This window comes from Herpailurus yagouaroundi, unplaced genomic scaffold (genome assembly GCF_014898765.1).
Source record: "Herpailurus yagouaroundi ecotype Mexico unplaced genomic scaffold, PumYag 160, whole genome shotgun sequence".
In the NCBI taxonomy this organism is placed as follows: domain Eukaryota; kingdom Metazoa; phylum Chordata; class Mammalia; order Carnivora; family Felidae; genus Herpailurus; species Herpailurus yagouaroundi.
In genome coordinates this window covers 45,755,686-45,783,553 of record NW_024412401.1, presented here as the reverse complement: position 1 = coordinate 45,783,553, position 27,868 = coordinate 45,755,686, and the positions used below count along the sequence as shown (strand labels likewise).

General features: G+C 35.6%; 1 protein-coding gene across 3 annotated transcripts in view; it reads right to left on the bottom strand.

Annotated features, from left to right (window-relative positions):
• RABGAP1 (RAB GTPase activating protein 1) overlaps positions 1-27,868 on the bottom strand; it is a 170,456-nt gene that overhangs the window by 119,592 nt on the left and 22,996 nt on the right. For all 3 annotated transcript variants that reach the window (XR_005792690.1, XM_040482239.1, XM_040482241.1), the window contains 5 exons: positions 11,567-11,801; positions 10,478-10,682; positions 6,945-7,119; positions 6,213-6,370; positions 87-197 (listed from right to left, as the gene is read on the bottom strand). Coding sequence is in view for 2 of the 3 variants with exons in the window: in XM_040482239.1 (XP_040338173.1) it covers positions 87-197; positions 6,213-6,370; positions 6,945-7,119; positions 10,478-10,682; positions 11,567-11,801 (884 nt within the window). In the remaining variant the exon portion in view is untranslated. The remainder of the gene's footprint in view (positions 1-86; positions 198-6,212; positions 6,371-6,944; positions 7,120-10,477; positions 10,683-11,566; positions 11,802-27,868) is intronic.

The window sequence follows — 27,868 nt, the reverse complement described above, 5'->3', positions numbered from 1 at the left end:
CATTTTTGAATATAGTATATGGTTACTCCACTAGACTGATAAAAACTAGAATTTATATTTAAGCTGAATTTACTAAAAATGTTTACCTTTCAATGGCAAGTTCTTTATTAGTTGTTTGTTGCACATAGATGACAATCTTTTTATCAGTTCCTTGGCGAAGTTTAAAGCATTGTCTGTCCTTCTCCTTAGGAACTGCACTGTAGGACAACATGTTTCATTAATTTTGCAAAGTATTTTCTTATGACATATACTAGAACAACTTCTCTTGAATCTAGGATTCTTTTCTGTGCCTGGTTTTCAAATCATAACAGAAATTTAAAACTCATCATCTGCCTCTTAATGTGAAAATATTACCATTACTGTAAGTAATCCGCTAAACAATGTATTTAAGCTAGAAAAAAACACTCTTATGCTCCCTAAAATGTGTCTTTAGTTTTTTTAATTTTCTGTTGCTGTAAAAATTAAGTTAGATATTTGTAAAGCACTTAGCATAGCACAGACACTCAAAAAAACATTAGTTTCTTTTCAGTTTAGTCAGGTTTTTTTTTATAATTATTGCCTTATTTGTTTAAATAAAGAAAAAATACCTAATCATGGAGTCTTTGAATTTCAAAACAAGGTGCCTTCAAAAAATAACAGAGATAGAAGATATGGCCAAAAAGTAAGCTGTTGCCTAACACTTCCCTCAAGCAGTGATAACACTGTAAACATGTGCAGGCATTATAAAAACAATATTAATGATACAGTTAAACATTACCTTAAGAAAAAAGTTGAAAATATCCTTAAAATTAGAGTTTACCAAAATAATCTCCTACTCTCTCACACACCACCTGCTCTAGCTCCTTTGTTCTCAAAGGCAAACATCTGCCTATGGCAATCAGCCAACATGCAGCAAATATAAATTATGTCTTAGTGCTATACAACTCAAAAAAAAAATGGCAGCAGAACCATTAGAAGATATTAGAAAAGGCTACATGAGAGTTCTGAGTACCTACTCAAACTAAAAAGTGGCTCTGAAGAAATAAAATTAGTTTGAAGACCATCTGCACTTACACAGTAACCAACTCAAAAACACTGCATGAAACAGATTAGAAAATCAAAGAACCTTATCAAAGGAGTCTAGAAATGACAAACATCTGCAAAGAAAAACTCCATACCAAACTGTTAAAAGTATTTGTGGTTGACAGAAATTTCATCTATAAGGATATAGACAGGTTATCAATATTCAACTGACAACAGATACACTAGTGTTTATGTTCTGTGCGTGCTGACACAGAAATACACATAATCCCACCTTTCAGCAGTATTTAAAAAGACAAAAGATATAAAGTTGCTTCCGGTGTCCTAAGGCTGAAGTGCAAGGAAAAACTATATTAACAGGAAGCAGAGTGGAGACTGTTAAGCAGTGGAAGTTCGCTTCATTACTCTCAGGGACTCTAGATTAAATTTCTTCCCTTTTTTTTTTTTTTTTTTTAATGTTTATTTTTGAGACTGAGAGAGGAGAGAGGTGAGGGAGAGAAATAGCAGGGGAGGGGCAGAGAGAGAGGGAGTCACAGAATTCCAAGCAGGCTCCAGGCTCTGAGGTGTCAGCCTGATGTGGAGCTTAAACTTGTGAACCCCGAGATCATGACCTGAGCCGAAATGGGTGGTTTAACCAACTGTGCCACCCAGGTGCCCCTGGATTGTATTTCTAGTATTGTCATTACATTACTGAATGGATCCACCCAAATAATTTCACATTTACTTCCTACTGTATAAAGTACAATACTGAGGTCCAGGCTTAACTTCTCTGGGTTTCTTTACCCATAAAACAAGGAATATATTAAATATCTAGCATATCTAATAGGGTTAGGTGGTAGATTAAATGAGACAAAAAAGTGCTTTGAATGGTATAAGTGAAAATGCTCCATCTTCCCAAGGGCTAAATGGAAAGTAGATTTCTAATTTTAATTAACGTAAGAAGTATACTTTTTCAGGGACGAAAAGAAGACACTAATTCTTGCCACAGCACTTTATGTATATTTATGTTATAGTAAAACCACAATTTATGTTGTGCTATAGTTACTTATATATACTGTTATTTTTTGGATAGGTGCTAAATCATATGGGTGCTCTATTATATTATGTTTTTTAGTGAAATATAACTGACATACAACATTATGTTAACTTGAGGTGTACAACATAATGTTTCGATACTTAATATTATGAAATGCATCATACTTTAATCATGCTATTTTGGTCAACATTCAATTTCCACTTTTTAATTTTGTTATTATATATAGTGTTAAGAGGAGCAACCATCTTGATAATTCTCTCCGTATCTCAGTGATTATTTCTGTAGATAAATTCTGTAGATATTACAGAATCACTGGTTTAAAAAAAATTGCATTCAGCAAGTTCAATCTGATAAAGAACTTCTCAACAAGTTCACTATAATAAGGCTACACAACACTCTTTTCTACTATAAACTACAAATTCAATAAAATCACATTAACAAAAACAGAACAAAGCCTCAACAAATGTGAAGAGCAAAATGACCATCCAGAAATTTTCTATATAGCATTTCCATATAGTATTTCCTTGGTATGAGGGTGAATGGAACAGGGATGACTGATCTACCTTGAACATGCCTGAGTTCAGAAGGAAGAAAACTAGTCCTAATGGTTCTGAGAGAGCGTAGAAATTGTTTCTATTTGTAATTGAAATTTGCAAACAGGATCTACATAAATATCTTTACTAAAGAAAAAAAATGCAGTTTAAAGAAACTTTTGTTCCTTAAAATGGAAAATAACTATTACAAAGTTCGTAGATTATAATTTCCACTTCCTAGGGTAGGTATGCATTCAGTGGGAAGCAGCACATCCCAGTGTTGGTTGCTGTGAGAGCAGAAACACAGCTGATGGCAAGGCACACACCACAGCAAAGTCTCATACTTCAGTAAACAAATCAAAGGTGAAGCTGCACGGTACACTAAATTTGCCACCAGATGGCAGGATAGTTCCAAAAGTCTGCAGGGAGACCAAGCGTTACCCAAAACAAATGAACCAGCCATTGTGCTTTCTAATTTAAAAGCAAACTAGTAGAAAATCATTCATATTTTGATGTAATTCCATTTTACTCATTTTATGAGGTAGTCAAGGAGGAAAGAGACTTTAATATGCAGCAATCAATTATGATCCAGGAAGCACCCAATGTGTGATACGGGTTATGGAGGGAAAAGAAAAATCGATCATCTTGTGACCACAGTATTTTAAAGTTAGAAAGGACTTTAGAATCTAGCCACCTCATTTTATAGATAAGGAAACCACTGCCAGGAGATATAAAGAAACTTGGAAAAGGCCACAGTGTTAATAGTAACAATAATTAAACTAAAGTTTTTATTTCGGTCCCAGAGTTCTTTTCACTACCAAGAATTATCATTATACCTAAAACCCCAAGCCAGTTATTTCTGACCCTATCTGCAAGGTTAAGACTTCAGACACACATACCTCATTTCTTCTCTTCCAATGTATACAGATAAACTATAATAGTAAAACTTGATTTCAACAGCCTTAAGATCTTTAGATTATTAAAACAAAGTAACCAGCCAATAAGACCAATAAACCCAGCAAAACAAAAGCAGCTACAAATCCAGCAGGCTTAGCTTCTGTCATATTTCACATCAGCAGTCTAAAAGAACATGGTAATAGGACATATTTTCCCACATGAAAGAATTTCTTTTAATAGCTTCAAAATTCTTCAAATATTGTCTCTGGAAAAGCGAAATTAAGAAAACAGTCCCATTTACAACTGCACCAAAAATAATAAAATACCTAGGAATAAACTTAACCAAAGAGGTGAAAGCCCTGTACTCTGAGGATAACACAAATAAATGGAAAGACATTCCACGCTCATGGACTGAGAGAACAAATGTTAACACGTCCATACTGTCCAGAGCAATCTACAGATTTAATTCAGTCTCTACCAAAATACCAACATTTTTTACAGAACTAGAAAAATTAGTCCTAAATTTTGTATGGCATCACAACAGACTCTGAATAGCCAGCACAGTCTTGAAAAATAAGAACAAGGGGAGCCTGCATGGATCAGTCGGTTAAGTATCTGCCTCTTGATTTCAGCTCAGGTCATGATCTCACAGTTCCTGAGATCTAGCCCTGCTCAATCTATTTGGGATCTAATTGGGATTCTCTCTCTCTGTCCTGATCCCCGCTCACACACATGTGCTCTTGCTCTCTCAAAATTAACATCTGAAAAAAGAAAAAGAACAGAAGTGAAGGTATCATAATCCCAGATTTCAAGATACACTATAAAGCTGCAGTAAGCAAAACAGGGTGGTACTGGCACAAAAACAGACACATAGATCAATGGAACAGAATAGAGAGCCCAGAAATAAACCCACAATTATATGGTCAATTAATCTTTGACAAAGGAGGAATGAATATACAATGGGAAAAAGACAGTCTCTTCAACAAATCATGCTGGGAAGATTGGACAGCAACATGCAAAAGAATGAAACTGGACCACTTTCTTACACCATACACAAAAATAAACTCAAAATGGATTAAAGATCTAAATGTGAGACCTAAAACCATAAAAATCCTAGGTGACAGCACAGGCAGTAACTTCTCTGACACAGGGCCACAGCAATATTTTTCTAGATATGTCTCCTGAGGCAAGGGAAACAAAAGCAAAAATAAACTATTGGGACTACATCAAAATAAAAAGCTTCTGCACAGCAAAGGAAACAATCAACAAAACTAAAAGACAACCTCCTGAACTGGAGAAGATATTTGCAAATGACATATATCCAATAAAGGTTTAGTATCCAAAATACATAAAGAACTTATACAACTCAACACCCAAAAAGCAAATAATCCAATTTAAAAACGGGTAGAAGATATAAAAAGAAATGACATACAGGTGGCCAACAAACATATGATAAGATGCTCAACATAACTAATCATTGAGGAAATGCAAATCAAAACCACAATGAGATATCATCTCACATGTGTCAGAATGGCTAGTATCAAAAAAGACAAGAAATACCAAGTGCTGGCGAGGATATGGAGAAAAAGGAACCCTTGTGAATAGTTCGTAGGAATGCAAACTGGTACAGCCACTATGGAAAACCATATGGAGGTTCCTCAAAAAATTAAAAATAGAATTACCAAATGATCCAGTAATTCCACTACTGGGTATTTACACATAGAATATGAAAACATTAATTAAAAAAGATATAGGCACTCCTGTGTTTACTGCAGCATTATTTACAACAGCCCAATTATGGATGCAGGCCAAGTGTCCATCAATAGATGAATGGACAAAGAAGATGTAGGGTGTGTATATGTATGTATAGATATGTGCATGTGTGCATATATGTGCGTGTGTTGTGTATACAATACATACACAACACACACACACATTCATTCTATGGTATATTACACAGCCAAAAAAAAAAAAAAGAATGAAAGAAATCAGTCTTGACGTATCTCACTTAAGCATTATACCCTCTAGATCCATCCATGTTGTTACAAATGGCAAGATCTTATTCTTTTTTATGGCTGAGTACTATTCTAACATATATATGTATAAATATACACATGTATACCACCTTATATGCATGTATGTATACACCATTTTATGTGTGTATATGTACATATATATACACCACCTCTTCTTTATCCATTCAACCTATTGATAGACACTTGGGCTGTTTCCAAAATTAGAGAAAGAAAAATACCATATGATTTCACTCCTATGTGGAATTTAAGAAACGAAACAAACAAACAGAAAAAAAAGTGACAAACGAAAAATCAGACTCTTAAACTATAGAGAGCAAAATGATGGTTACCAGTGGAGTGGTGGCTGGCGGTGGGATGGGGGAGCTGGGAATGGGTCAAATAGGTGAAGGGAATTAAGAGAACTCCTATTGTGAAGAGCACAGAGTAATATACAGAATTTTTGAATCTCTATATTGTACACCTGAAACATAACACTGTATATTAACTATACCGGAATTAAAATCTAAAACATTTTTAATAGTAAAAAATCTTTCCTCTGCAAATCTATTTTTTTCTTTATCACTTACAATATAAAAAAATCTACCTATAAAAGCAGTCATTTTATACTATGAAAGTTATATGACATTCGTGAACCACAAATGATATAGCATTTTAATACACACTTTAAAAAAATAGAATAAAATACCCTACCTAAAATAACCTTTACCATCATCTTCTTTTATTTCTAAAGACACAGAGAAGGTAAAGATGTCACTGTCAGGAGTTTGGGGTGCAGCAGCTGCTGAAAGTGGGGTCTGCTTGGCAGAACGGCGGAAGGCAGTAGCAAAACTGTAAAGTATCCGGCTGACCTACAACAGATGTGTTAGGCTGTTATCACAAGAAATAAAATACTTTTATTAAGGCTGAAGGTTACCTGCTTTGTGTATGTGTGGGGAGGGGGAGTAATACATCTTTCCCCCATTGATTTCTTTTGCTAAGTTATCATAACTTGTTAGGCCTAGAAAGCAAACAACATTAAAATGAGAAGGGGTTTTTAAAAAAGAAGTGATTGTGAACAAGAGAAATCCAACTGAAAAATAATTTCCTAAATTGTTAGAGATGATCTGAATATCTTTATTATAAAAAATAATCCTACAAAATTAGCTTTAAAAGAACAGTTTGTTAATGTGTGACTGCTGAAACCAAGATGCCCATTTAAGCCAATCAAGAAGCAGCCCTGGTCTCTGATATTCTCAGCAAGAAGATTATGGTTCCCCAAACCTCTAGTTTCTTTATATTTCAGCCCATCAGGCTGGAATAAATAAAACATTAGCAGAGAATTTCATTTGGCTTTTAAGTGACCATAATAAACACTACAATAACTTCAACACAGTGAGGGTACAGGTGAAGTTTCATTTGCAGACAGTTCTCGTAAGGACTTACAGCTTCTTGTATTTCGCACCGGAAGACGTGTATTCTAAAGAGCTCTGCATTGTAATGACTTTCAGTGAAAGCGAAACAGTCACTCTCAGGAGTTCCATCATGCCCTCTGACACAGAACAGGATTTTGTAGATAGGGTAGTTTGCTATTTCAGTGTTTGTCTGAGGATCTAAGAGTCTGGTTAAAAAAAAAGATATAAAGACCTTAGAGGGATTATGGACTATTTTCACTGTTATCCATATTATGATTCAAGACTCCTCTTTCTATCAAGATCATATAAACCATTTTTGGTATGCTAATCATATTAATTTTTAGTCTTGATAAATAAGTCATACGTGGATTACTGAAGTTATTAATACATAATTCCACAGTACTAAAACCTATATAATCTTATACTTTTAGAGAGGCAATCAGAAAGACATAAACAATAAGTACATGTTTCTTATATAGTCTGTATGTAAATAAAGACTATATCAATGGGTAAATTAGAGTACCAAAATGAATCATTAAAGCTGTGCTTTTCCTTACCTCCTAAAAAATAACCTAATCTTCTTTCTTATTTAAAAAAATAGGAGTGCCTGGGTGGCTCAGTCGGTTAAGCAACCGACTTCAGCTCAGGTCGTGATCTCACGTTCCATGAGTTCGAGTCCCACATCGGGCCTGCTTCAGATTCTGTATCTCACTCTCTCTCTGCCCCTCCCCTGCTCATGCTGTCTCTCAAAAATAAGCAAACATGAGAAAAAATTAAAATAAAATAAAACAAAATAAAATAAAAAACTGGGGCGCCTGAGTGCGGCTCAGTCGGTTAAATGTCCGACTTTGGCTCAGGTCCTTGAGTGTGAGCTCCACGTCGGGCTCTGTGCTGACAGCTCAGAGCCTGGAGCCTGCTTTGGATTCTGTGTCTCCCTGTCTCTCTCTGCCCCTTTCCTGCTCACACTCTCTCTCTCTTTCAAAAATAAACATTAAAAAAAAATTTTTTTTTTAAAGAATAAAAACTGGGGTGCCTGGGTGGGTCAGTTGGTTAAGCGTCCAACCTCGGCTTGGGTCATGATTTCATGGTTCAGGGGTTCAAGCCCCACATCAGGCTCTGTGCTGATAGCTCAGAGCCTAGAGCCTGGAGCCTGCTTTGGATTCTGTGTCTCCCTCTCTCTCTGTCCCTCCCCTGCTTATACTCTGTCTCCCTTTTTCTCAAAAATAAAATAAACATTAAAAAAAAAAAAAGAATAAAAAACCTGCTGTGCTGGGGCACCTGCCTGGGTGGTTCAGTGGGTTAGGTGTCCAACTCTTGGTTTCAGCTCAGGTCATGATCTTGCGGTTTTGTCAGTGCGAGCCCTGTGTCAGGCTCTGCACTGACAGCATGGAGCCTGCTTGGGATTCTCTCTCTCTCCTTTTCTCTCTGCCCCTCCTCCACTCGCATCGCCTGTCTCTCTCAAAATAAATAAATAAACTTAACAAAAAAAAAAAAAACTGATGTGCTTTCTCATAATGAAACATGTTCTTCTGATTCATGGCAAATAAGAGAGACTGTACAAAACGTTAATATCTACAAAAAAGATAATTACTAGAATCAAAGGACATCATTACGAAAATCAAAGATGTGTCATTCACTCAAAAATGTATTGGTTCAATAATATTTCTGTGATTCCTACAACATTCCAGGCTCTGCCCTGGACAATGAGGACATAAATATGAAAGGAATGGAAAGAAACGGCAATTTCAACACTGAACGGGCAAGGCCATGGATGGGGAAACCCCAGGGTCCCTGTGTGTAATGCAAACACACAGGAAGGGAACCCAATTCACATTCAAAGGCACTGTGATAAGATAAAAACTTTGAAAACATAGGGCAAGAGAAATTGCTTTTGCATATTTATAGAATTAAAATATATCAGAACAAAGTATAACTTCAGTTGGGCATGACTACTGACTAAGAAGCATACAGAAATGAGAGCTGAACAAATTTTACTGAAAGTTTCACATTAGGGGTGCCTGGGTGGCTTAGTTGGTTAAGCGTCTGATTCTTGTTTTCAGCTCAGGTCACCATCTCACGGTTTGTGAGAGCCATGTTGGGCTCTGTGCAGACATTGTGGAACCTGCTTGGGATTCTCTCTCTCCCTCAAAATAAACAGACATTAAAAAAAAAAAGTTTCACATTAATAAATACCATTAAAATTAGGATTTGTGAGTCTAAGTGCAATGGTTCTTTAAAAACTCAAAAGAAGAATTATACATGCAGATGAATGAAATATTAAATATTAAGTAACCTACTATTATCCACATATAGGTACAATTCTACTACCATGAAAACCCAAAATGTTTCTGGGGGCACAGAAATAGATATTCTCATACAATGCTGATAAAAATACAAAACAGATCAATATTTCTAGATGGCTATTTGGCATTGTATCAAAAACAATGAAAATGGGGAAACCTTTTGACTCAGTAAGTCTACTTCTAGGAATTTATCCTAAGGAAATTTCAAACATACAAAAATTTAGCTCAAACATAACTATTTATAGGAGAATTATAAGTAAAGCACTTACGTACCCATTTAATAAAAGCTTAATATTAGCCATTATTAGTACTTTTCTCATTAAAAACAACAACAACAACACTAAAATGTCTCATATAAAAGACTGATTCTTTTTTTTGTTTTTGTAAGACTATATTTTTTTAAGCAATCTCTATATCCAATGTAGGGCTCAAACTCACAGCCCGGAGATCATGACTTCCACACTCCACCAACTAAGCCAGACAGGTGCTCCAGAGACTGGTTATTTCTAAATAATCCATCATATACCATCACAAATTTACTGATATGGAAAGAGATTCATGATATAAAACTAACTGAAGAAAGGGGTGCCTAGGTGGCTCAACTGGTTAAGCATCCACCTTTGGCTCAGGTCATGATCTTGTGGTGAGTTGGAACCCTGCCATCGGGTTCCGTGCTGACAGCTCAGAGCCTGGAGCCTGCTTCCGATTCTGTCTCTCCCTCTCTGCCCCTATCCAGCTCACGCTCTGTCTCTGTCTCTCAAAAATAAATAAATAAATAAATAAATAAATAAATAAATAAATAAATAAATAAATAAATAAATTTTAAAAAATAAAAAAATAAAAAAAAGTGCTGATTCTGATAATGTTAATATTATTGATTCTAATATGTTCAGTTAGATTCAATATTAAACTTCTTGCTGAACTAATGTGTCAAGCTAGTATTTGTATGGTGGAACAGGGAAAATATAAATAAATTTATTAGGCATATTTTCAGGCCAACATATTTTAGTTAACCCCCAAACATTTAAATTTTTAATGTACTACACATAATTGGCATGGGGAAATGTATATAAAAAAACTGTTCTAATGAGTGACTAATTTGCATAAGTATCACAATCCTTGGAAGACAAGATAACACAAGTGCCAGAAGAATGAAACATTACATGAATAAGAAGTTATGTATTTTGTTCATTATTATTTCTAAATCTATAGGTCAGAAATCTGATCCAACGGTACAAACATTTCAGGAAGCTGGTCTTACCTCACAGTTCCTTCAGATACATTCGGCACCGAAAGGGTTACATCCAGTGAAATCTGACACTGGCTTCTTAAGATGGACATCATCCTTAATGCTTCCACTTCACTCCTGGGAGCATTTACTGAGGCACAGCCTAAATAAGTTAGTTTGCTGAAAACTACACTGTCCTCATCAGCCACTGGTGTGAAAGGACTTGACCCTTCGGAATCTGAAAGAAATGTTAATAGAGGGTTACTTTCATTCTGATATTTTGTTGACATGAACACCAAGTAAAAATCTACAGGTTACATTGAGATAATATTTCATTGCCCCACAATAAATGCCCATTGAAGTCAGAAATTTCATATTAAAACTCTGTCACTGACACCAAAATTTTTAGGAATTGCTTTACTGTTAATCCCAAATTTAAAATGTGATCTGAGATTAGATCTGATTTGTATTTCTGCCTCTTCTAATTTTTTTTGACTTTATAATTTGTATTTAAGTAAAAAAATAACATTTAATATTTTATCACTCTGAAAAATCCTATCTCTGTCTTCTTTCTGATCTGAACTGCTTTATTTCTCTCATTCATCATCTTAGCCACTTTATTATGTTTTCTCAATGCCCCTGCTTTCCCTTTCCCAATAAAGTTCTACAGTTTTAACACTCTACTTTCCCAGTGAGCCTTTATAACTGCCCTATCCCTCCTCTGTGGTGCCTTTTGCCTCCCTTTTTCAACCTGGCAACTACTCCCAAAGAGCTTTTCAGGCCTGGAACAAGTATCTCTTCCCAAGCATTATTCTTCCACATCTCCACCACTGTACTCAAATTCTTTCTTTCTTGGAAAAATCTTGAAACATTCTGAAATAAGACTACCTCAATGTCATTTAACTACTGTTATCTCTTTGATATAAATGATACACATTTAAAGGGAAATCAGAATGGTACATATACCTACCCCTCACGCAACCCTTAAATCTAAAATCTGAAGATTCTAGAAAACACAGATAATGTTTTTTGCCTGCTCTGAATCAAACCTAGTATAAGGGTGGACACTCACATAATAAAAACATTAACCTTCAGTAAAGCAAGCAATGCAGCAATCCTAACCTCCTTGTCCAGGTCTCACTGGCAAGCTCATCTCTGGTTTTTGGAGGCCTACTAATGGCACAGGGTTAATGGTGGATGAAGCTGAGAGTTGGTTAGAAAGAGGTCCATCTCCTTCACCATCCAGTTGTGACCTTTCCACAAGTTCTTTGTCCCCTGGCTGGTCGTCCATTGGAGGATCCATCAGAACATCTGCTAGCTCTTTTTGCAGCTGCTGTTCACTTCCATTCCCTATAATCTAAGGGTCACAAATACATGCAATCAGCAAAGTGAGAAAGACAGGCCAGTACCAATTCAAATGGGTCCACGTTCTAGAGATCGTCAGCATTTCTTTTGATACAAAGATATCTTCTGAATGTTTTTTAAAAACAGAATAAATCAAGATCTGCAGTAAGAGCTACAGCTGCTCCCTTAATACATACAGTTTTTCATGAAAAAGTGTATAGTGAATTTGAGAGTAATGCCCGGAAATGTATGTGATACTCTGTCAAAGTTGTTAGAAATGGATAAAGGGGCATTAAGGAAGACACTTGTTGGGTGAATCACTGGATTCTATTTCTGAAATCATTATTGCACTATATGCTAACTAACTTGGATGTAAATTTAAAAAAAATTTTAAATAAAATTATGGAGATAAAACGTAAGTTTTCTACAGTGTCCTCAACTAGCAATGAAAATATTCATAATTTTATTTCTCTGCTGAGAAATAATGCTGCTAATGGGATTATCTTTAGGGGCTTCGCTTATCCTTAAGAAAAAGGGAAAATGTGTTCACTTGCAAAGTTATCATAGAAACAGACTTAGTAGGTAATAAATTTTCACATGTATTTTACCATTCCTACTATAAATAAGTCTAAGGAAGACTTCTCTGATATTAACAGTTTCTTAAAGTTCTGAGACACCTGAATAAAGCTTGTACATATAAAATGGCCCTGAGCAACAGAAGCACTCCATTTCAGTAATGTCAAGTATTTATTTGTCTAGAGTCATGATGGTTTATTATTAGTTGCTCAACAAGGAAGTAATGCTTTCCAATGCTAAGGAAAACCACAAGTGACAAAACCCAGCAATGTCACTAAATGCTTATTCAAGAAACACTAAAAAAATTTTAACAAAGGAATTAATTTAGGAAAAGTCATAATCAAAAAAGGGGGCTGATTTAGGAGGGTTTCTGAAGACTAAACCTGACAAAAAGTTAAAATGGGTGGGGCTAGGAGATTGTTACAGAGAATGAGGTCTGCTCAGTAAAATCAACACAGAAGTTAGGAAGAAAATGTCAATAATAACAGACATCTCTGGACTACCAAAGAACCCTGTTCAAACATAGTTTTATAACCCTATAAGCTTCAAGTTCCTTTGGCTATAAATTATAATTGAGAAACAAACAGTTTTAAATCTTTTTTTGCTGACATTTCCCAAGGAAATTTAACATATCAGCTACTCTTGCCTTAGAAATAAAGGCCAGACAAGTGTTCAGCCTCTTGGCTTCGGTTACAATGTTTATTTCCGTGAATTTCATTTTATGTTTACAGTCACTGCTAATGGAAATAAAAAGCAGGTCAAGTAATTTTAATTCTTTGTTCTGCCTGATCTTACACATCCAAGTGCAATCAAATTTCTTTTTTCAGAAGTTCTACTTTCACAAGTTTTTTTTTTTTAATTTTTTTTCTTAATGTTTATTTCTGAGACAGAGAGAGACAGAGCATGAGTGGCGGAGGGGCAGAGAGAGAGGGAGACACAGAATCCGAAGCAGGCTCCAGGCTCTGAGCTGTCAGCACAGAGCCCGATGCGGGGCTCAAACCCACAAACCATGAAATCATGACCTGAGCCAAAGTCGGTCGCTCAACCCACTGAGCCACCCAGGTGCCCCCTTTCACAAGTTTTTAAACCATCTGAAAAACAAACCACAGCTTAGTTCCAATTAGCCTCTTATTCTTTCAGAACTGGAGAAGAATTACTATATCACCTGCAGTAAATAAAAGATGGTCTATTTGATAGTCTGTTTTCCAAGGGGAGAGAAAGAACATACATAAGTAGTAGTTACAGCTTCCTAAACACAGATGGAGAAAAGATACTCAATTCCATGTTTAGGTAATTAGTAATTATAACTGGGGAAACCATCACTAAAAGAGCAAACTAAATCAAACAGAAGACATTTTACATATTATGAAGTACTATTTTGTTCTTTGGTATACAGGGTAATTAAACTCAAGTTTTCTGCTGGATAGACTGCCTACATTTTCATATTATTTGCCAATAACAAAAATATACCTAACCCTGAGAGAAAACATGTTTATATGTTTGTATTTTGTGTTTATACATGTTCATCTTGCATTCTTCTCTCATTTATAAAATCTATAAACATAAGAACTGTGTTCCATTTCCTTAACTCTTCCTTAAGGACTAGGAAAAAGAAATGTTCACATGCAAACATGTGATTTTTAAAAGCTGCTTAAAAATAGCAATGCAACATATGCTTTGGATAATTAGGTCCAAAATAGTACTCAACAATTTTGTTAGATCATTTGTGAACCTTCAATTTAATTTCAGAATTACTGTCTGTGACATTACAATACACATACTTAAACCAATTAAGCTTTTTGTTTTTTATTAAAAGAATTTTTTTTATTAAGTAATCTCTATGTCCAACATGAGGCTTGATCTAATGACCCTGATATCAAGAGCAGTACACTCCACTGACTGAGCCAGCCAGGTACGCTGTTGTTTTCTTTCTAAAGACAGTCTTCCCTGGGCTTATCTGGGAAATAATTCACAATGACTTTCAAGGCTCTCAAACTCTGACATATATCAGAATCACGTGGAGAATTTTTATGACGCAAAGTGTTGGGCCCCAAATGAATTCCAATTCAGTAATTGTGAGTGGACCTGATAATGTGTATTTTTTTAAAATTTCCAGGAGATAGTGATACCGCTAGTCTGGGTACCACAGTCTTAAGAATCAACCTTAGGTTAATGGTTCTTAACCATGACTCTATAGTATAATTACTAATATTACCAGGAGGCATTTTAAAATTCAAATATTTGCTCCTCCCTCCCTCCCCTCACCTCCCACCCTAGATGAGCCTGGCTGGGCATATGCATTTTGAAGAACCTCCACAGGTTATTTACAAAACAGGTGGCAGGCCAGATTAGGCCAGCAGACTATAGTTTGTTGACCTCTGGTATTGATGAATAGCTTAAATAAACCAACAACCGCTTATTGCTAGACTTCTTGTTATTAACACAAAATAAACCCACTATAAGCAGGGTTTTTCTGTTCCTTGCTGCCAAGAGCATTCTTAACAGATAACACAATCATCTCTAAAACAGATGTAGCTTCAGGTAATCAACACACTGCAATATTAGTAAAGGGCAGACATACAGATCAGTGGAACAAAACAGAATCCAGAAATAGACTGGCATATACATGACCAATTGGTTTCAACAAAGTTGGCAGGGTAATTCAATGGAGAAAGGTAATAAATGGTGTTAGAACAATTAGCCTGACATCCATACCTATGTAAAGACATGAATCTTAGCTAATACTTCACATCATATACAAAAATTAATGCAAAATGGGTCACAATCTAAATGCAAATCCTGAAACTATATAACCTACAGAAGAAAAACAAAGGAGAAAATCTATGAAAATCCTGAGACACAAAGATTTCTTACAATACAAAAAGTAGCATAAAAAAATGATAAAACACGCTTTATCAAAACTAGAAACTTCTGCTCAAAAGACACTACTAACAGAATGAAAACACAAGCCACAGACTTGGAGAATATACTTGCAAATCATGTTTCTGATGAAGGATTTATACCCAGAAAACATCTACCCAGAATATCTCATAACTCATTAAGGAAACAAGCAACCCAATTTAAAAAATGGGCATTTTCACCAAAAAAATATGAAGGTGGCAAACAAGCACGTGAAAGAAACTCAATTCATTAGCCAGTAGAGAAACTGAAACCACAATAGGATGCCTCCATACACCTAATAAGATTGGCTAAAATTAAAAACAAGACAACACTGAGAATACCAAGAATTCGCAAAGATGCGTGACAACCGAAAACCTCCCATACACTGCTGGTGGGAATGCAAAATGGTACACTTTAGCTGTCTTTTGTAAATTTCATAGGTAAATATACACCTACCATATGACTCAGTCCTAGGCATTTACCCAAGAAAAATTAACACTTGTGCCTCTTTGTGCATGTTTATAGCAGTATTGATAATCACCAAAAACTGAATATAAATGTTTATCAACTGCTTAGTGCATAAACTGCCATATAGCTATATAATGGCATACTACTCAGCAGTAAAAAGGAATGAATTATTAATACACACAATAACATGGATTATTCCAAGTAAAAGATGCCAGACACAAAAAACTCCATCATACCGTAAGGTTCCATTTATATGGAATTCCGGAAAAGGAAAACTATAGCGATGGAAATCAGATCATTGGTTGTCAGGGGCTAGGAAGGAGAGGAGAGGATTCACTAAAAAAAAAAGTACAAAGGAACTTTCTGGAATGGTAAAAATATTCTGTATCTTAATTGTGGTGGTTGTCATGTAAGAGTTTATATTCACTACAGCTTATAGAACTATACACCTAAAAGGGCTGCATATTACTGTGTGTAAACTTTAACTCAATAAACTTAAAATAGAAAAGGGATATTGATAGTGGGGAAGGCTATGAATTTGTGGGAGCAGGGATTATAGAAGTAATCTCTGTACTTTCCGTTTTGCTGTGAACCTAAAACTGCGCTAAAAAATAAAGTCTGTTTTTTAAAAATTAGAAAAAAACAAGTGGTTTCTACAAAAAAGAACAAAACTATTTACTTTTCTCTATTGCATCCCAAAAGATATTCATCCAGGGTTCTGTTTTTGGCAATAACCTTATTTTACAGGCTCTCCTGTGGCCACCTCATCTATGGCCAATGATATACAAACAATCCCTAATATATACCTACAACCCCTTCCTTAGCTCCCTACTGGAGAGAATTCTTCAGGTAGATATTCCAGACTTAGTGTGTCAAACTTAACTCACTGTCCGTTCCTCCTTCTGTATTCTTTTTATTTTTTAAAGTAAGCTCTACGCCATTGTGGGGCTCAAACTCACGACCCCGACATCAAGAGTCACATGCTCTACAGACTGAGCCAGCAAGGCGCCACCCTTGCTTTGTTGTTGTTGTTTTTTTTTTAAATCAGTGAATTGTAATACTATCCACTTAGTGAGCCTATGAAGAGCACAATCACCGGTCACTCCTCTCATTCCCACAATACTCACAAAGCTTACTGATCCTTGCTCACTTGTGCATTTTTTCCACCCTCTATGTAGGTAATACCACAGGACAGCTTCTTTCATTTTACATAAGTCTACTGGAAAGGTAAGAGTTTCCCTGCCTTCTTTCTCTCTCCCCTCTGATCTGTCATATGGCCATTCAAGTTACAATTGCAAACCTTAGTTCTGATCAAACCCTTCCATGTTTCCTCAATTTCCATAAGATAAAGCCCAAATTTGTAACTATATTCTATGAATTTTTCACAACTCTGCCCAATTTATGCTTTCATCTCTTACCAGACACGTCAAATTACTCAACTTCCCTAAGACATATCATAAGCTTTCAAGCATCAAGACTCTATAGACTGTTCCCTTTCCTAGAAAGTCCTCTTCTCCTTCTCCTTTCTGTTAAGACGAAGCTTAAATTCTGTTACCTACTCTGGGAAATCTTAACCCCACTATATGGGGTTTAATTAGTCCCTCCTTAGGGAGTGCTACCATATGAGCATACATGTTTTATAGAACCAGACCTTGAACCAGTCTGGATTAGATGGCAGGGATTGCTTCTTAAGGTATCTTTATATTATTCCCAAAGCTTTGGATAGATTCATTGCACAGTGTACCTGCAATATAGGTTTACTGAATTGAGTTTTATAAATGCAAAGAATAGAAGCCAAAGTAGTATTATTTTACCAATTTTGATACTGGATACAGATTTTGAGTTATAAAAAATGAAATCTGAATGTTTTATTTTAGCTTTGTTTACTTAAATACAACAAAAACAAAGCATCATTTTCTATTATTCTGAGAATCATTAAAGGTTTAACATTTACTAAGAACACTGAGCAAGACCAATTAGCATGCTACAAAACAATTTTATTTTGAAGCCCAACAAAGACTTCTAACTTAACAGAAATATAAAAATAAAAAAAGCAAAGCAGGTATGTATGGATAAATCAATGGTCATATTCAGATTTATGTTCATCTCTGTGTAAACTAGATTAAGAGGAGGAGGGGAGAATACTTTAAGAAACAGTCCTGAATTGAGGGGGAAAAAACCCAATAAATATAAAGTAGCCAATTTAGCAGCTACTGTAAACACAGACATAAATGTTTGTAAGGACAGAGACTGCATGGCAAGTGATTTATTCATAATTCTGCTTATAAAGCAGGGTGGTAGTAAAAACAGTGGGCACAAGAGCTGGCTTATGGCACAACTCCAGGGGTCACCATTCACATACAGACCATGTGAACAGCAGCCTGTACTTACATCCTGGGCTCCACAGTAAGAGCTGAATTTGGACATGGTTCTGATACTAACTGTTGGCTGTGGGCAAATTACCCTCTGGGAGCCACAACTGCCTCATCTCTAAAATGAAAGTGTTAATATCTATCTCATAGGACTGTCATGTCATGAGGATTCAATGATACAATAATAATATGCTTACTGGGCATTTATTATTTATAATTAAGGCATTATATATGATTTTTACAGGGATTATCTCATTTCTACATCACAGTACCTGTCTATTAGTAAGCATACAATTAGTATCACTTTCAGCTTTTATTTTTAAAGATTTTATTTTTTTTAAGTTTATTTATTTTCAGAGACAGCATGAGCAGGAAGGGGCAGAGAAAGAGAGACAGAGAGTCCCAAGCAGATTCTGCGCTGTCAGCATAGAGCCCAATGTGGGGCTCAATCTCAGGACCCATGAGATCATGACCTGGGCCAAAATCAAGAATCGGACACTTAACCAACTGAGCCACCCAGGCGCCTCTTAAATATTTTATTTTTAAGTAATTTCTACACCCAACGTGGGGCTTGAACTCACAACCCTGAGATCAAGAGTCACATGCTCCACCAAATGAGCCAGCAGGCAACCCCCACTTTCAGCTATTTCTAAATAAATTCTGACCCACCTTCTGGAGAGGAGGTTTGAAAAACCAAGTAACAACAACAACAACAAGAAAAAAAAAAAGCAGTTCTTCCACTTTCCATTATCCAGAGAAAACTAAGAACACACCTACTATTTATGTGTAAGACCCATTACTGAAGTAACACCTGTCCTTTCTAAATGTATCAAATAAAAGTAATAATTTATAGGGTAGAATTGGCTACAGGTCTATTTCCTTAAGAGCAAAACTGCATTTATAGAAGCAAAGGACAAAACGTTTCAAAGGCAAAAGCCAGAGTCATTTCCTGGTGTTAATGTTCTACTTCTAACTTTATAGCCCGTTTCCGTTCTCTGCAACAATACCAACTAGGCACCACTTGATTTGACAGTTATCCAAAGCTATGTTAGGCAGTTTGGGATCTTTTTCCAGTAGAGATTTTGTCTTGGGAAATGCATGCTTATGAAATGACAGTGTGCACTTGAGATATCCACAGATGTTGAGAAAATTAAAGACAAATTCCTGATGATCTACAGTTCCCACTACTTGTGTCAGACTGCAATGAAAATAGAAGTGAAAATGGTTCAGACTGAGTAATTTTACTCAGCTTCAGTGTAAAAGCTAAGGCATCTTGAAACAAGTACATAAATCTCAGTTTTACCAGAAAGCAAGGCACAAAAGAACCAGAAGTCCCATTTGGATACTGGAAAGTATTGTTACTGACTTCAAACCCACTCACATACTCATTCTGTGATCTTTGATAAATCACTGAATTTCCTTGTGTCATTTATAAATTGCAGCTGTTCTGGCTATCCATCTTTTTATCTTACTGCGTGAAGGAAGGACCAGAGAAACAACCTAAAATTATCATTAGGAATTACTAACATTAACTTAAAAAGGGAAAGAGAAGGAACAGCACCTTGTAAATTCATCCTGAAAAGTTAAGTGAAGAAAGACCCAAAATATTTATGATTGTGTTGCTAAATAATAGGATTATGACTGGGTTTTTACTTACGTCTCATACTGTCTGAATTTTATGTATAAAGCAGACATTATTTTTATAATTAGAGAAAACAAATAACAAAAAGTCCATTTGGGAGAAAAAAGGAAAGCAAGCACGTTCAATTCTACTGTATGCAGTGATCATAACCCTAGGCCTTTTTCAAGCCTGTTGATTTTTCTACATTTCACAGACTCACTTTGAGTAATTCTTAATCATTCTTTAAGGTTTTGCTAAATTGTTACTTACTCTATGAAACCTTTCTTTGCTTTAATAGGCAATAATTATGTTCTCATATAAATCTGCTTTTATCTATATTCTGGTACTTGATGAATTTTATAATGACATAGTTCCTTATGTGTCTCCCCACCATCATCCTGATCCCCTTAATTAAACTGTGTGTTCATGGTTCAGTTACTCTGTTTGCTGAATAAAAGACCTACATTAGAGGACAAGATCACCTGATACTAAAGCAAGTAATATCAGATACAAAGTCAGAAAATTAGTTTAGGCAATGCTAAGTGAGAAGGAGTGACTTCTTTATCAGCTATTTCAATACAGGTTGGCAACTTCTTTCCAACTAAAATAATGTTCGGTGGATTTTTCAAGAAGAAAAAGATTAAAAAATTCTCTAACTATGGGGCGCCTGGGTGGCGCAGTCGGTTAAGCGTCCGACTTCAACCAGGTCGCGATCTCGCGGTCCGTGAGTTCGAGCCCCGCGTCGGACTCTGGGCTGATGGCTCGGAGCCTGGAGCCTGTTTCCGATTCTGTGTCTCCCTCTCTCTCTGCCCCTCCCCCGTTCATGCTCTGTCTCTCTCTGTTCCAAAAATAAATAAACTTTGAAAAAGAAAAAAAAAAATTCTCTAACTGAACTTTTCACCAAAGAAGTATTGGCTCATCAATGTACTCCCAACCAAGATTTATAGAGTATCTTTGATTAAGAGCTAAGGGTATAATATTCCTACACAAGAGGAGTCAGATAGAGAAAATACATGTTCTGAATTTATGAAAGTTTTCCGATTTTGATGTGAATTGTCAAAACATTTTATGAAGATAAATACCTGTGTTTTTTATAACTACATCATCATATAAAGCTCTTCTTGAAAGGGCTTAACTAAAGCATTACCTTCTCCAAGAAGCTTTCCCAGACTCCTCCCCCAAGCTGAGACAAATTTCCATCCTTTGTTCTATAGCACCCTTTGTTAATCTCTACCGTAGCATTTATCTAACTGCATTAATGTTGAAAATTAAAAATATAGCCACAGTATCTCTACAGCTCCTCTACCGTAGCATTTATCTAACTGCATTAATGTTGAAAATTAAAAATATAGCCACGGTATCTCTACAGCTCCTCCATCAAGAGATATAGTCTATTTCCTGGATTGGCCCGGTGACTTGCTGTGATCAATACAATGTGGCAGAAGTGACACCATGTAATTTCTAAGCCTTAACCTTAAAAGATACCTTATAGCTTCCACATCTGTCCTAGGACCACCATGCTGCCATGACGAAGTCTGAGATGAAAGACTACAGGAAAAGACTCAGCCATCCCAATTAAGCTCAGTCTTCAGCCAATGTATCAATTGAATGAAGTTATATGAACCAAAACAAGACCAGCAAAACAACCCACTCAATGCATAAAATCATTAGAAATTAATAAACTGTTTTAAGCCACTCAGTTCTGAGATCTGAGGTAGTTTGTTACAAAGCAAAGACTACTACAATCCACTGCAGCAAGAATCTGAACTGTCATCTACCCTAAGCTTTAGCATCTGCTTATATATATAAGCAGGAACCATGTCCAATTGATCTCTATTCTCATTCACCCTTTAAAGAGCTTCTCTTTGTCTGTGATATTCTGCAGTTTCACTGTCATCCTTTTTTTTTTCAGTTTATTTTTTCACTTTGAGAGAAAGTGGAGGACCAAAGAGAGGGAGAGACAGAATTCCAAGCAGGCTCTGTGCTGTCAGTGCAAAGCCTGTTGTGGAGCTCGAACCCACAAAACACTAGATCATGACCTGAGCTGAGATCAAGAGTTGGAGGGTTGCTTCACAGACTGAGCCACCCAGGCGCCCCCACTGTCATCCTGATTGGGACTCACTGTTTCTTGAAGCTGATTTGTATCTTTTATCACTTGTGGAAAATATTCAGCTATTATCTCAAGTTATTTCCTTTTCTCCCACTCTATTCTATTTTCTGAGTAATTTCCTCAGGTTGATTTTGCAGGTACTTGATTTTCTCTTCAACCATGTCTAATCTACTATTTAACACATCAGTTGTACCTTTAACTTTACTTGCTCTGATTTTCATGAAGTTTGCTTGGTCTTCTATTAGATTTTTAAATAATTTTGTTCTATCCTAATATTTTCAAATTTTTCTTTAAATTTTCAATCATTTAAATCATATCTATCTTAAAGTTACAGCTAATAATTCAAATGCGCAAGTGTTGGTGAGATTTGATCCTGCTGGGGTTTGCCTACTCTGGGTCTTTGTAAATTTTGGAATGTTTGATATTCTGTATCAAAGTTATCTGTAGAAATACCATGCAGCCTGGGTGGCAAGCATGTCCCTCCAGAATAGTTCTGCAATTGATTCTGTCAGGAGCCCTAAGAGTATTACCAACCCAGGAACATGCAGGTAGTATAAATTCAAATCCCAAATACCTGAAGGCAAGCCCACTGGAACAAGTTATCAACAAGACTCCCCTCTAAACCTGTGTCCAACCTAAAATATATAAGCTTCCTTATTTTCTTCCTATGACTATAAACAAGTTATTTTTTCCAAATCTATCCTTTCAGTTAGCCTGAAGGTGTTATATAAGGAAATCTCAGTTCCAACACCCCTCTCTGTAAAACCCAAAGCTTTATCTCTTCTCCAATTTAGTCAAAACCCAAGCCCACTGATCGTAAAGCAGCAAATTCCCCCAGTACGGACCCAGTGTCAGCGTATACGTATAGTTCTGGCTTTCAGTGTCCCTCTTTGCTATTATTCTTTTGAGATTACTTTCTTGTGAATATAGCTATGAAAGGTATTTGTTATATTTCATCCAGCTCTCTAAATATTTCGTACTAGGACATTTTTAGGTTTTCTAGGTCATCATAGTTCCAAAAATGGGGAGTTCTCAACTTCGGTGCCTAAAAACAGCATTTGGTGGATTACTAGCTATCAACTGAATAATTCAACAAAACACTCAATTAGGACTTTTGGGGTGGATCAATGACAGACTTTTAAATGTATTTTCTGGAGTGTTATATGAAGGTGATGAATCACTAAATTCTACTCCTGAAAACAAAATTATACTATATGTTAACTACCTAGAATTTAAATAAAAATTTGGGGGGAAAATGTATTTTCTAAATCCAATGCAATTTTACAATCTAGTAGTGGCTGAGACAACAGTTTTAAAAAGAGTCATCAGCATCACTGAGCAACACATTTGCAGTAATCCTATTATACTTGACTTTGATGAAAATATCAAAGATTCAACAATTCTATTACTTCTCCACTTACCATTTCTACATACAGTAAACCAATATACTGTCCAGATGTACTGAAAATACATGGAAATACATACAGGAAACATTTTTAATTTGTAGAACATATTGCTCAATTTCCTGGTCTAAAAAACAGAACATTTCTTTTCAGTAAACAAGATATGAGAGAGCACAAAAAAAGTTCTCTGCAGGAGCCCTGAGGGTCTTTCCCATTTACCATAAATGATTCATCAAATTAGAAACAGGAAGAGTAAGTCAAACAGTATTTCAAAAATTAACAAGACAATTTTAAGTCTTCTCCAAAAAGAGAGAAGACTCATCTATTTGCATGTGTACTCATTTATGCTGTCTTCCTTCATATTACAGAAATTGCTCCTAGGTTAACCCCTCCACTTACACACAGGAAATCTCTCTTCCCAACCTAACCAAAGACTTAGCAATTCTCTGGTACTAGTAATGTCCCCTTCTTCACTGAATAACTCTTATCGGTACACACATATCAGGAAATCTCTCACTGGAATCCCTATTACTCTTCAGTTACCACTCCATTTTTCTGTTTTGTTTTGTTTTTTTTAGTAAAACTCCTTAAAACAGTTGTCTACACTATCACCACTTCCTCCTCAGCTACCACTTACAACCCAACCCACAGTAATGCTAATGATCTCATCTCTCTTGAAAACAACAACAACAACAACAACAACAACAAAAGACAAGCAAAAAAACACCCTTCTTAAGGATCACCCAGGCCTCTATCCTATCATTCTTCAGTCACCATCTAAAGCAACCTCTCAGCAGAATCTAACATACCTGGTTATTCCCACTCTCTTGAAACACTTTCTTCATTTCTCTCCCAAGGCACTCCAAATCTCCTAGTTTTCTTTATATCTCACTAGTTATATCCTCTCACTCTTCTCTGCTGGCTTCTCTTTATCTCCATCTCTCAATGTTGAAGTACTCAAAGAATCAGCTCTTCACTAACTCTTCAGTTTCTAATGCTCACTCTGGGTGATCTCACCTAGTCCCACAGCTTTAAATACCATCTATATACTGTTGATGCTAGTCACAGTCACTCTGGAGGATCAATCTCATCAACATCCTGAACTTCTGATCCCTTTAACCTGATCCTGGTCCTATCTCTTTCCATTTTAGTAAATGGCACTACCATATACCTTACAGCTCAGACCAAAATCTAGGAACCATCATTTATTTCCCTCTTTGCCTCAAATCCCACATCTAATTTGCCCACCCTATCAGTTCTACCTTGAAATATACCCTGGATCAGAGCCATGAGATCATAACCTGAGCCGAAATCAAGAGTCGCAGGCTTAACAAACTGAGCCACCCAGACGCCCTGACTAAAACAGCCTTCTATCTACTCTTCTTACTACCAACCAGTCTTGCCTCTTTACTGCCAATTCTCCAAAGAGTAGGCCAGATATAATTCGTATACAACTCACTTACTTAAAGCATACATTCTATGGTTTCCAGTATATTCACAGAGAGGAGCAACCAACACCAAAGTTAATTTAATATATTTTTATCATGGGGTGGTTGGGTGGCTCGGTAAGCATTTGACTTCACCTCAGATCTTGATCTCACGGTTCATGGGTTTGAGCCCTGCATCAGGCTCTATGCTGACAGCTCAGAGCCTGGAGCCTGCTTTGGATTCTGTGTCTCCCTCTCTCTCTGCCCCTCCCCTGCTCTCACTCTGTCTCTCAAAAATAAATAAAACATTAAAAAAAATTTAAAATATTTTCATCACCTCAAAAAAAAAGCACACAAAAAACCCAACCACCACCACAGGTATCAACTCCCCTTTCCCTCAATAACTCCAGCCCTAAATAAGCAACAACTAATTGACCCTCTGCCTCTGAAGATTTAACTCTTCTAGATATTTCATATTGATGGAACCATATAATCTGTGGACTTTTTGACTTAACTGTCATTTAACATGTCTTCAAGGTTCATCTATATTGCAGCATGTAGCAGTACTTTATTCCTTTTTATGACCAAATAATATTCCATTATACATCACATTTTATTTATCCATTTAGTAGTTGGTAAACATTTAGATTGTTTAGCTTTTTATATGCCTTAAATACATCCTGTGGGTTGTCTTTTTTCCTTTGCTCCTTTGGTGTGAAATCTAAGAATCCACTGTCAAATCTGAAGTCATGTAAATTTACCCCATGTTTCTTCCAAGAGTTTTACACTTCTAGCTCTTACACTGAAGTCTGTAATCCATTTAAGCTAATTTTTGTATATGGTGTGAGGTAAGGCTGCAACTTCACTCTTTTGAACATGGCTATCCAGCTGTCCCACCACAATTTGTTGAAGAAAAAAAAAAAAAAACCCTCTCAATTGAATGGTATTGGTAACCTTGTCTAAATCAGCTGATCACAGAAATATGGTTCTATTTCCGAATGTTCTATTTCTCAAATGTATTCCACTGATCTATATGACTAGCCTTATGTCAATACTACACTATCTTGATTACCACTGCTTTATAATAAGTTTTGAAATTGCAAAGTCTGAGTCTTCCAACTTTGTTCTTCATTTTCAAGATTATTTTGGCCTATTCAGGGTCCCCTGAAATCCAAAATGAATTTTACAACTGTCACATAAACCTCTACACAGATGTTACCTAGGATTATGATAAAGACTGCACTAAATGTGTAGATCAATTTGAGGAGTAATGCCATCTTCACAATAAGTCTTCTGATACATGAACAACGAATGGACTTCCATTTATTTAGATCTTCTTTATTTTCTTTGAACAATGTTTTACAGATTTCAAAGCCTAAGATTTGCACTTTTGTTTAACTTCATACTATTTCATTCTTTTTCATGTTATCATAAATTGTTTTTTCACTGTTACTTTAAGGTTGTTCATTGCAAATGTATACAAATAAAACTGATTTTTTTGTACATTGATCTTGTATCCTACAATATTGCTAAACTTCTTAGTTTTAATATATATATTTTTTTAGATTTCTTAGGGTTCTCCATATACAAGTTCATGTCAACTGCAAACATAGTTTTTACTTCCTTCTTTCCAATCTGGATACCTTTTATATTTTTGCCTCAGTGCCCTGGTTGTACCCTCCAGTACAATGTTGACCAGAGGTAGTTAAGTGCAGACATCCAGGTCTTTAGGCTGAACTTAAGGGGAAAGAATCTACTCTTTTACCACCAAGAAAGATTTTAGCTGTGAGTTTTTCATAAATGCTGTTAACCAGGTTGAAGAAGTTACATTCATAGTTGATTTTTTTTCTCTATTTCTTTATTTTCATAAAATGTGTTGCATTTCAGCAAACATTGTTCCTGTGTCCACTAAAAACGATCATGTAGTTTTGTTTTTAGTTCCATTGATACATTACATTACCTTAATAGATTTTCAGTTATTAAACCAACCTTACATTCTTGGAGTAAATCCCACTTGATCACAGTATGTAATCCTTTTCATATACTGCTGAATTAATAAGTATGCTTGTATTTTGTTGAGGACTTTTGTGTCCCGATTTATAAGAAATATAGATATGTAGTTTTCTTGTGATGTCTTTGTCTAGTTTTGGCATTGGCACAGTATCTTCCTCATAGATTTAGTCAGGAAATATCTTTTTTTTTTTTTTTTTTCTATTTTTGGGGATAGTTTGTGAGGAACTGGTATTCTTACTTAAGTATCTGGTAGAATTCAGGGAATAAAGCCATCTAGGTAGGCCAGAGCTTGCTTTATGGGTACATTTTTTATTACTAATTCAACCTCTTGTTATAGGTCTATTCAGTTTCATTAGTGTTTTTCTAGAAATTTATCCATTTCAGTAAGTTCTTTTTTGGCGTATTACTATTCCTAATAGTCCCTTATAATCCTTTTTGTTTAACATATGTTTGGTAGTATTGTCTTTTCTTTCAGTTCTAATTCTAGTAATTTTTTTCCTTGGCCAATCCAAGGTTTTATCAATTTTATTAATCTTTTCAGAGAACCGGGTTGCTTTATTGATTTTTTTCTCTATTTTTCTATCCTCTGTTTCATTGATTTCTGCTCTTATCTTTTTTTTTCCTTACTTTGGCTTGTTTTACATTTAGGTTGCCCTTCTTTTTCCAATGTCTTAAAGTAAAAGATTACTGATTTGAATTTTTCCTTCTTCCATAATACAGGAATTTACAGGTAGAAATTTTCCTATACATATTTAAGCTGTAACCCATAATGTCTGCATGCCAGGTCTTTTCCCATCTTTTATTTTAAATGTTTCTATTTTTGTATTTAAAGTGTGTCTCCTACTGAGAACATACAACTGGATCATGGTGTTTTATACACTGCTGATGGTTTTTTTTAACTCTGTTGCTTAATCCATTTTGTTATTCTTGACACAGTTCAATTTAGGTATGCCATTTTGTTTTTTAATTTTTATGCATCTGTTTCATGTATTTTCCATTCCTTTTTCCATCTTTTATTGTTTTAGTAATGAATATTTTCTAATATAGCATTGACATTTCTTAAGTGATATAGATATACATACATATATATACACACACCCCATCTCACTGGTTGCTCTAGAACTTACTGGGTATTATCTTAATTTATTAGAATCAGTTTCTGATTTATACTAATTCTAGTAATTTAGCA